The sequence below is a fragment of the Neolamprologus multifasciatus genome, chromosome 7 (genome assembly GCF_963576455.1).
Source record: "Neolamprologus multifasciatus chromosome 7, fNeoMul1.2, whole genome shotgun sequence".
Lineage (NCBI taxonomy): Eukaryota > Metazoa > Chordata > Actinopteri > Cichliformes > Cichlidae > Neolamprologus > Neolamprologus multifasciatus.
The window spans coordinates 36,670,689-36,682,175 of record NC_140445.1 but is presented as its reverse complement, the minus strand read 5'-3'; the positions used below and the strand labels follow the sequence as shown (position 1 = coordinate 36,682,175).

Here is an 11,487-nt window from a genome sequence, read left to right as displayed (position 1 = left end):
TGTTTGTTTTCTGAAAGACTTAAGAACAATAAATAAAAAGTAACAGCTTTTTTTTTTTTTTTGCTAAATAAATGTTTTTTGTAAATACTATCAGACTCTTTCTTCTCATCCTGTTGACCTGCACACACGCACACACATATAGATGAATATCATCACTGCAGTGGAAATAAAGTTAGAAAGAATCAGGATATTTAAATGATGTAAAACAGCAGCAGGCGAGCTCTCGGACCTTTTACAGAAACCTGCTGAAGTTTTATTGCGCTTCCCTGTCTGCAGTGCTATAAACACATGATTATTATCACGGCTTTACTGCACATTTGGTTCCTGAAATAGGAGCTCGCATCTTCACTTCATTTAGATCCGCAACACACATCCGGGTTACCTGCGAGGATGCAGCAGGTGAGAGTGCGGTTAAATACCTGGGGTGGGCGGAGTTTATTCTGGTCTGACAGAAACAGCTCCTGACCTTTGGGACTAAGAGGGCGGGAGAGAAAGAGAGGAGCTGCATAACGCACTAATCGGAGCGCAATGGCCTCGGAGTTCACTCAGGACGCGGTGCTGGTGTTCCTCCAGAGCCGCGGAGGCACAGTGAAAAACTCCGACCTGGTTCTGCACTTCAAAAACTTCATTCGGGATCATGCGGACCAGGACCGAAACCGAGAGCTCTTCAAGAAGTTTGTCAATTCCGTGGCCACCGTCAAACAGCTGGACGGAGTGTCTCATGTGATCCTCAGGAAGAAGTTCAGAGGATATGTCCCAGGTAAGGGGGCTGAAGTGGGCTCCTCCGACCCTCCGTGCGTCCCGGTCGGGAAGAACGCCGAAACTGCCGCTCCTAACAAGCCGCGACAGAAACCGCAGCAGAAAGAAGCGACTGCACCCGCCCCGTCGGGAGAAACTGCAACGAAAACAATCCTACCTGTGGCTGGCCTCGTCCTGACCAACAACAACAGCGTGCAGGAGAATTTAAACCTGAGGCAGCAGCAGGTACACCAGTCTATACAACCAGTGACAGCACAGGTAGAGAGTCACAGCCCACAGACACCACAGCTGAAGACACCCAGTCTGCCCACGCCTCCTGCTCTCGATCAGGCTTCTAAAGTGGGGCAGGGGCAGCAGAGAGTGGGTTTTGGTCCACCTACTGGTGTCACACCTGCACCTCCTCACAGAGCAACCAGCCCAGGGTCAGAGGTCCTCACAGGGCAGAGGCAGCCAGAAGTGGGTGTTCATGCTCAGCGTGCTCCCCGACGGGCGAGAAACAGGCCAAGCTACAAAACTGCTGTGAGCCAAGATGATGAAGAGGAGCTCATAGTGACGAAGGGTTCAGCAGCAGGAGCACGGCCCCCTAGCGTTCCGCCTGCTCCTTCCTCAGGCCAGAGGAGTTACATTCAGAGTACTGAGGCCCTCAGAAGGGGGCCCCAGCCTCCAGAAGGTGGTCTTCATCAGGAGCCTCCTGTGCGTCCACAGCTCACCCAAAGGCGTTTGAAGCACAGACAGAGCTATAAAACTGCTGTGAGTTATGATGAAGATGACGTAGAGGAGGTCCCCATGAGGCGAGGTTCAGGAGGAGGAGCGTGGCCACTGAATGTGCCGCTCGGTGACACAGTGAGGGCCATGTCTTCCTCATCGCCATGCATCATAGACACGCCTGCACCTTCATCTGTCCCACAGATTTACATCCAGGGCGCTGAAGGGGAAAAGCTCAGCCCTCACTATCTAGGTTTGAGGGGGGAAACTGCAGGCCCTAGGCTGGAACTGGGCGAGACCACCAGACGCAGCCTGCCTTTGGAGATGGCACTCCACCACAACATCCAGCAGGGCCACCAATACTCACCACTCGCAAGGGAACCCAAACCAGAGACCAATCAGAGCCACGGACCGTTGATGTCGTCCAGCCACAGCAGCATCTACTCGCCCTCGTCCGCTGGTGGCTTCCACAGCACCAAGTGGCCGCCGTCTAACTCTACCAGAGCATTGGGATGGACCAGCAGCTCCTCGGATCTGCAGATCAGAGCAGGTACGCTAGCAGGTCTTTTTGTTAATGTTAGCTGGTTAGAAGCTTGTCAGTATTAATCCACCACTGAAAATGGTCCCCATCAAAATCACTCTTTCCCCTGTTTCAATGACTCCCCCTGATTTTGTCAGCGATAAATGTCCTCAGGAGAACCTCCTCACTGTCATACACAGGCAGAAATGTGGAAACTAATGCAGAAAGTAAATGAAATTAAATGAATATGTCAAAATGAATGACTACTAAATCAGTTTAAAAATCAATATAGCTGAAAGTTAAATACAAAATAAAATAAAGAAATATCAACTTATGTCACAGTTTATAGATTATTGCCTCTATTTATTTTTAATATTAATTTTGGTGCATTTAATTACATTATGAAATTTCACTTTTCACTGGATGAAAAAGTCAAGTTCTTATGTGACACATGAAAAACTTGTATGTATGTAAACAAGCATCTAGATCTGTTTATTTATTCATTTATTGATGTTTCATTTATTTCATTACCTAATACATTTGCTTTTGTTTGTTACATTTTAGAAATTATTATTGTAAAATTACTCACGGCCACTTTATTAGGTACACCTGGGCCAGACCCTTCAGAGCTGCTTGAATTTTTAATGGCTCAGATTGAAAAAGGTGCTGCAAACTTTCCTCAGAGATTTCAGTTCACACTGGCATGATGACATCACACAGTTGCTGCAGAACTGTCAGTTGCACATCCATGATGTGAATTTCCGATTTCACCGCATCCCAAAGGTTCTCTGTTGGATTGGTCTGGTGATTAGTGAGGCAATTTGAGTACAGTTATATATTAGGAAATGAGCTTTGTGACACGGTCCGTTATCCTGCTGGAAGTATCCATCAGAAGATAAGAACATTGTGGTCATAAAGGGAAGGGCAAGCAATGCTCAGGTAGGGCGTAGGGTTTAAATGAAAATCAGTTGGTACTAAGGAGCCCTAACTGTGCCAGGAAGATATCCCCCTCTAATTTCATCCTATTTTAGTGTGCCTGTGTGAAGTTTCTTTTTTCTTAGCTGATGGGAATGACTCTGGTTCTGCCGCTGCTTCAAGGTTTGACGTGTCTGCATACTGCATACTTGGGTTGTAACATGCTGTTATCTGACTTACTGTTGCCCTCCTATCAGCTTGAAACACTCTGGTCATTCTCCTCTCACCTCTGGTATCAACGAGGCATTTTCACCCAGAGAACTGCCGCTCACTGGATATTTACTCCCACTAGATCAGCAGTTATTGAAATACTCAGACCGGCCTCATTCAAAGTCGCTTAAGTCACCTTTGTTTCTCATTCTGATCCTCAGTTTCACCTTCAACAGCTCGACTTTACCGTTTCTACATGCTTAAACATGTTACATGCTGTACTTGATTGGCTGATTAGATGTTTGCATTAACAAGCAGTTAAACAAGTGTACCTGACAAAGTGGCCGAAGGGTATATTAACACAAACAAGTGAAAATGATAGATTGTCCTTCTATTTGTTACAAAATGTTACTATACAAATCATATTTGATCTATATCATTTACCATAATCACAAGAGAATTTTTTATTTATTTATTTTTTAAATTAAGTAAAGATTCCTGAGCTAGTCATTCATTTAGGTTATTTAAGATTCTGACAGTTGTGGTCCTCCATACTGTTCAATTGGTAGGAGAAGAGTAAATTTTAAAAGAAATTTAAAAAAAATGATCCGCTTAATAGTCAGAAGTGATACTTAATTTATTTATTTATTTTTTTAAAAAGCTTTATTTGTTTAATCCAACAGTCTTTTATTTATTTAAAACATAAAATAAGTGATTATAGCCTGAGACACATTTATGGGGTTTTTAATAGTACATTTTAGCAAATTGATAAGAAAATGATTACATTTATTATATTTATGAATGACAGATTTTTGTCAGTTTTGGTCCTCCACACATTTCACAGTTCATCTCAGTAATAGAGTCCAACTCATTCCTGACACATAATGAACAGTATGTGCTTAAATAAGCTGCCGTCCTTATTTTGGGTTTCCTGTGTATGCACCTCTGCCCGAGGTGCATTAAGCAAAAGTGGTAATCCAGCTGTTGACTTGTCTCTGTAACATTTCCGTGAAAACAGGTGTGCCTGTAGGCATGCCCAGAATCCAGGAAACTGTCAAACGAACCAAAGAGAGTATGTCGGACTCCATGATGAGTTGTGCTGACACTAAAACAGTGCCTTGGCATCGCTCCACCGGTCAGCTCTATGACGAGCAGGAGCCCTCAGCTCGTTCGTCACCGCTGCGTCGCTCGGTGACGAAGTTCAGTATTCACTTCTAATCATTTAAAACAGCAGGTTCTGTCCTTTATCAGCCCTGTCTTTCATGTTCAAATTGGTTAATTGGAACTAAATTTTAAGGAACATCTTTTCAAACTTGCCTTTACTTTCCCACCTGCACCATAACCATCGCCTGGTGTCCTTTATCGCTGGGTGGGAATCAATGATTTCTACCACACTGAACGCTTCCCTCTGTCTAAAAGGTGATCTCTGTGATCGTGAAGACGCGGCGTCAAGCGATGACTCCGTCTCTTCACCTTACCTGCGGCAGCGCCCAGGGGCCACCAACCGGATGAGCACCAAACAAAGGATGTCCCTCAGCATGGGAGCCGACCTGGACCAGATTCTTCAGGGGGAGGCAAGGGAAGGAAGAGGAACCGAGGAGGCTCGGAGGAGCCGCCTCCACCGGATTTCCTCCTCGCTCAGCCTCCGCCACAATCTGTCGTGCTCCTCATTATCATCCTGTTCCACGCCGCCTCGAAGCCACAGCCTCGCCAGTCTGGACGAGCCAAAAGGAGAAAAAATAAATCCATCTCTTGAAGCCTCGCCCTCCTCCAACCACCGTGACAACCACGGTCGACATGTAAGACTTATTAAAACTAACAACTGTGACTAACATAATCACAAGTATTAATTACTGTTCACCTGTTCATAGGTTACATGCTTTTAGCATAGGTTATAAAACCTATACTCTCCTTTTGCCCCACACATATCATATAATACATGATGAGGCTTCATTAATTAAAATTATGTGTGCTCCTGTCATCAGTCGCTGGTTCCTTTGGAGCCGAGGGAACATACCTGGCTGGTTAAGGCGGCGGCGGGCAACTGGCCGGAAATCTACACCCTCTTCAGAGAGGAACCATCCCTCCTCAACAAAAAAGACTTCATCTCAGGCTTCACTGTACTGCACTGGATTGCCAAACACGGCGACCACCGAGTCCTCAACACTCTAGGGTACGCAGCAAACTTGTGACCTATAATTAGGAACGTCTGAAGTACTTGTGCGGATTAGTGCTAGTTTTGTCTGCTCAGGTTTAATAGTGGAAGGTAGACCAGTGACCCACTCATGACTCTCTTGTGTTGACAGCAGCGTTATAAAATCTTTAATGTGTTTATTATTTATAGATGATAAATGGCACTCATCCATCATCCATTTTCGGTTTCAGGTATGGAATTGAAAAGCACTCTCTTACCTTCGACGTAAACGCCAGGTCTAACAGCGGTCACACGCCTCTCCACATCGCTGTCATGCACGGTCACAAAAACATAATTCGGTTGCTAATCAAGAAGTTCCAAGCTAATGTGAAGCAGAGAGACATGGCAGGTAAGAGACCTTGGCAGTACCTGAGCCTCGACGCGCCGCTGGAAATGTTCCACTTGCTCGCAGCGCCGATGCAGGACGTTATGTCAGGAAAGAAAGGTGTCGAGATGGCAAACACCAGCTGGGAGCAGCAGCAGAAGCAAAGCCGCCACCTGCGTCACCATGCCTCCTCAGCTTCAAGAGAGCTCCCGCTGACAATTGCGAGTAGAACGAAGGTGAAACGGGCAACCTCACTCGCTGCGTTGCTTAAACACAAATCGTTAATACGATTTCAAGCACATCAGGTGAACTCCTCAGCTTAAACTTCAGGGTTAAGCTTGTTTCAAGAGTCTTGCAACATGGACTAGTCAGAACAGCTAGCTGGTCCGCGGGTCTTAAAAACTACCAAGACAGAGATTAAGAAGCAGCTAACGGTTTGTCACACTTATTCCTTTGTCATATGCTTGGGCACCAGCAGTGATTCTCATACAGTAGTTAAAATATTTCCTTTCCTGAAACCAGCAAAAACTGCCAGAAAACTATTAAAAGAACAAGCCATGCTGATTAGGCCACTGCATAATTCACTTTAATATAACTTTACAGTGTTCACAGTAGCAGTCACTGTTACCACTTTATTAATTATCTAGCTATTTAACCCAGAAACAAGTATTAAATAGACACAATGACATGACAATGACTGCATGACATCATGTGAAAAAAACCTCAATACCTGCCTAGGGAGCGGTTAAACCTCTTGTGGGGAAAAAAACTCAACACACCCTCTGGTGGTAATGCTGGTAGTTCCTAAACATGCGTTTTTAAGAATGACCTTGTTTTACAGAAAGAGCAGTGGCATACCAATAATCGCCCTTTCTTTCAGTGAAAGTGAAAATATGCAACAGGATAAACAGGATTTCTTCACAGCGGATATATAGAACTGCACATTTTCAGGGTATGTAGGATTTGACTGCCTCCTCTCTCCTCTGTGAAGACCTTTCTGAACTATAAAACCCTATAAACAGATAAATCAGCTCTTTCAACAGCAGCTGTGAGCTTTGCTTTTAAAGCCTCATTTGTTGGTCCTTTTCTGCTGTTGATCGACTGTTGGAAGCCTCTCCAACTGGATAAATATGCCGTATAATATTTCACCACTTCTTATTATAACAAAAGAGAGATTAGTTTTTTGAAGGCCAAAACCTTGAGCTCAGGCCAAACAACTGCGATAAAGAGAATCATGAATGAGTTTCCATGGCAGACTTTGAATGCCTAACAAGAGATTGTATCACAAAGAAGCTGAAATATGATCTAAAGAATGCGATGGTTTAAGCGGGGATCCGATCTGCGAGCGCTTGACTGGTTTTCAGCATGACTTTATTATCTTGCAGTTGTGACAGGAGAACATACAAGGTGTACGTTTACAAGCTGCAGGCTAACAGGAGAGACAGTTCCAGTTTCAGCCGTGATTCATTTACTGATACTTATTTAGAGTTTGGAGTACACACCGCTGCTTTGTTAATGTCTGTTTTACATTCCTCCTGCTGTTTACACACCATCCATCAGTTTGTTCAGTGATCCCCCCCCCCCCCCCCTTTCTTTTAACCAGTGTTTAGTTTGACTTCATAAAGATATTATAGACAAATCAAGAATTAAAGTCACTCGGAAAACAACTTGTGAATTAGATTGGCACAAATTAACTGTCTCCTAGGGAGTATGCATTTGTGTTATTGATATGAACCCATAATAATGTTTAACAAAAAATAAGCACATATACCAAAATGTCAAATTCTTCCTTTAGTTTACAACTTTGTCTGTATTTTCTGAGTGCCAATAATCTACACATTTAATTAACATTTGCATTATTTTTTCCACCTTTTTAATTTGACTGTTGTTTTCATGTTATGTTGTTGTCAACATCTGCAGTTTGGTTTTCAGTGGTTGCCAATTTTGACTGGTGACCATTGGCTTGACATAGCTACTGGTAGTCAATTTCAATTACTAATGTCACTTGTCAATTAATTTTGGCTGCTAATCTAACATGACCACTGGCTTGAGGTGGCTAAGGCTGTTTAATGTCAGCTAACTTTGGCTATTAGCTTAGCATTATATTTGGTTGAAAAGGTTAAAAGTACCTATTATCAGGTCATTTTGATTACTAGCCTAGTAATGACCATTAGCTTGAAATTGTTATTGCTATTCAATGTCTGTTAATTTTGGATACTAGTCTAGCATGACATTAACTTGAGGTGGCTAATAGTAGCTGTTGTCAGCTAACTTCAGCTGCTAGCCTGATATAACTATTCGCTTGAGCTGACTACTACTACTAGTTGAGCTAATTTTGGCTGACACCAGGGTTTGATGCGACCATTAGCTTCAGATGGCTAATACTTGCTCATATATTCATTAGCCTGAAGTAGTTAATAACAGTTAACATTAGCTAACTTTCTCCCCTACAGTCCCTGAAAAGCTTTGAAAAGTTGTACTTTTATTTAAATTTACACTTTTCTGCATTTGTTTATACTTTTGTCACAGCTGAACTGAAGTTGTAGCTGGTGGATAGGGGACAAAATGATTTTTGTGATATTAATTACTGTGACAAATTATAATCAATGTCACCACTTTGTTTCTTTTCAGTTTATCAGTTGTCAAAGTGGGACTGATTATTCTTTTACCCAATTTCTATCGTGAATATGTTTCGTTACAAAAAAACAGATTGTATGAATGAGTGAATGTTAAATGTGGAAAAAAAAAGTTTACAATCATCAAGTAAACATGTAAAATTTGTACTAGACATCTTTGACATTTTGCTATATGTGCACCACCACAACAAAGTATCACAATCTCTCTCATAAACACTTTGGGCTACACCCTTTTTAAATGCTTCTTAGCAGACCTTCCAGAGGAACTCAAGAAACTACTCAAGAAATTTAAAAAAAAAAAATGATGGAGAATTTGTAAAAGGCTGAGGAGGAATTTGAAGTTGAGGTAGTGTAAAACATGTAAAAGCACAAGTATTATCCTTTCACAATGACCAGGGTACATTACATTTGACTGTTTTGTTTGTAAATTTGTCTGTTGTTTACTTTGACAAACCACCACTGAATATTAAATATGTTTCACAGTTGGATATGATATGTTTTTTGTATCTATATTTGAAAGGCCTGATGAAGGTCTAGTCTGAAATGTTGCAATTAAATATAAATTCTGCAAGTCAGATAGCATGCTGGAGTGTGTTTGTGAAACATTGGTGTGAGAGTTTCTGTTTCTGTGTTTCAAGACTGTTCTTCATGCTTGTGGGCATGTTCGATCCTGATTTGTTGTGTTTTTGTTGTGTTTGGGTGGGTATGACTGTAATGGGGACTTGAAACCTGCTTAACAGTCACATTATGCGGACTTAAAGGAAATTAATATTCGTCAGGGTTCAGGGTGCTGCTGTTCTTGTAGCTGTAAAGGCAATTTTTTTTTTTTTACATCCTCTTTGCAGATTCAAAACATGACTTTTAGATTATGTAATGTGGGTATTTCAGTAGAAAGAAGTGTGTATGTAAGTGTATGTGTGGTTTTTGCCTGAACAAGCTCAGCAGCAGAAAGTCCCTTTCTATATAACCGGTCTGACCTGTAGCATTATTCCACTCCATTTCAGTGTCTCATAATACACCCAGCTGGGATATGTTATTGCCAAAGTTATTTACTATAAATTTGTGAAATCATGCTCCATTTGTCCTTCCCTATGTCATTCCTGTTTATCCAAATCCAAATTTAAACTCAGCAGGTGTGTTGGTGGGGACTTGAGTAAGTTTTATGCCAAGATTGACATAATTTGGATCAGTGGTACTTTTATTTTTGACAAAAACTTGGCCATGGTTCGCCTACAGAGTTGGCTGCTGCCTCCACTCTTGTGTGTGGGGTGGGGGTTATAAACTCACAGGCATGTTTCTTCTTTAACATTAATGCATTCCCAAGCTTTTCAGCCCAAAGTTTAACCCTCAATGAAGTGCCAAATCCTTACAGTAAACCTAACCTGTGAAAAATGAAGCGCACCCCATGATTCAACAGCTTGTAGAACCACCTTTAGCAGCAGTGACTTAAGTAATCGTTTTCAGCTTTCTCCACTCCCTCATCAGCAGCCAGGTCCAGGAAGAGGAAGATGGTGGAAAAAACAGAAACAAAACAAAGGGAGAATAAATCCACCGATGCCAGAGAGACTGAAACAGTGCGTCTACCATGACGCTGTTCTGCCCTTTGATGTGATGAGGTTACAAGAACTCAGAGACTAACCGAGAGCTCGAGACAATACAGGGAACAAAGGTTAATGGCCTGTAATGACACCAGAGGCACAGAGCACACGAGAAACAAAAGAAAACCTGGGGAGGGCCCTCGTTTTAGTTTGGACTTGTTTCAAAGCTGCAGATTTACGTGTGGGAGATCTCTCTGTTTGAGCTGCTTCCCTTTTATCTGTGTGCATACATGTGTAAAAACTAATCCGTGCAGCCTTTGTTCTCACAGCATTTTACAAAGTTCTGATTCTGGGACAGAATATAAGCTGGGCGGGGGGAATGAGGACGGGAAATCTCTTAAATATGCTGAACCCTTTTATTCTGGGATAATCAGCTGAAATAGTCTTAACAGTTTTAAGGGATCAAGAACACAGTCCTCTGGGTCTTTTTGTTCCTAATATCTTGTTGCACATGTTCTGAATGTTGTTTTCAAACCGCCTTTGTAGTTTATGTCACAGGTTTTATCTTTGCAACCTGATGAGCTAGGTCCTGCTGACACTACACGCTTTAGTTTGTTGTGCAGAAAGCACATTTTTTTATTCTTGAGTCAGTCTGCTGCCATGTTTGCTACAGTTCCAGCTGTGGAAAATTGAATATAGAACATTATTCAGTCTATTTGTGGATATATCATATGTTCTTAATAGATCTTCATTCCTGGTTCCTTTGAGAACATCTCTGGCTGAAGCAGATGGCACTCACTTCATCTGTGTTGTCCAGAAGAGTCAAATGATCAATGAGATGCTCTCCTTTTATGTGAGTGTGAGAGACGGTAAGAAAGATCACAAAAAGTCAGAGTTAACAAAGGTTGATAACCATGGTGGGGTTTTAGGTTCCATCAAGCCAGCTAACACAAAGAAAACCTGTCTTCATCATTTAAAACACCTCAGTTTTCTGCACCTTATTTTACTTTCCCGTCTCCATTCACCCCTCCAGCCCATCTTAAATCCTGAAACCTCTCCTAGCTATATCAAGTGTACTAATGGACAGATAGTTGGATCCAAGGTCTCCTAGCAAAAGCTTCCCAGAGGCACACTCAGAGCTTGTGATATTACACCAACGCTACCTTCTCTGATTATTCCACAGGTCACCATATATTTAAGAAAAATGGACCCTTGTCCCGTTTTAATGTTTACCATGTCAGTGGGACCCACCTGGGCTTTGCTTTTGAATGTGGCTAAAAAAAAAAGCCCAAAATGTTCAGAAACAAGATGACGATGGTAGAGGTTACCTTTCAATTATCTTTATACTTTGATTTTTAGTGTTGAAATGACATCAGGAGCTCGCCTTACTGCTTCTACAGCAAAGCCAAAGATCTCCGACAGCTGTGGGTATAACACTGTCCTTTTTTGCAGTTTGTGTGAAAGTAATCTGGAACAAACTGAAGACACAGCACATGTTCAGTTTCATATTCTTTATTTACTGGTGCCGTGGTGCGTTCAGGGACCTGGCATGGCCACCGGCAACTCCTACAGCAGGAACAACAGAGCTTTTTTTCATGAAGGAAAATATACTGAACATGAAGGGATTAAAAAAAACAAAAAAAACAAACCCCAGCGTGTTTTAGCTTTGAACATCAAAGCAAAGA

General features: G+C 42.2%; 1 protein-coding gene across 1 annotated transcript; it reads left to right on the top strand.

The window, feature by feature from the left end:
- Window positions 1-416: 416 nt before the first annotated feature.
- sowahb (sosondowah ankyrin repeat domain family member B) lies at window positions 417-11,450 on the top strand. The gene is made up of 4 exons (XM_085168484.1): window positions 417-2,014; window positions 4,529-4,908; window positions 5,095-5,282; window positions 5,495-11,450. The coding sequence occupies exons 1-4, from the start codon at window positions 529-531 to the stop codon at window positions 5,949-5,951; spliced, it is 2,511 nt and encodes an 836-aa protein (XP_085024610.1). The 5' UTR covers window positions 417-528; the 3' UTR covers window positions 5,952-11,450.
- The last annotated feature ends 37 nt before the right edge of the window (window positions 11,451-11,487 follow it).

Coding starts and splice junctions, on each gene's coding strand:
- sowahb (XM_085168484.1), top strand. CDS start 529: ATGGCCTCGGAGTTCACTCAGGACGCGGTGCTGGTGTTCCTCCAGAGC. Junction 4,909..5,094: donor GTGACAACCACGGTCGACAT/GTAAGACTTATT, acceptor TCCTGTCATCAG/TCGCTGGTTCCTTTGGAGCC. Junction 5,283..5,494: donor CGAGTCCTCAACACTCTAGG/GTACGCAGCAAA, acceptor TTTCGGTTTCAG/GTATGGAATTGAAAAGCACT.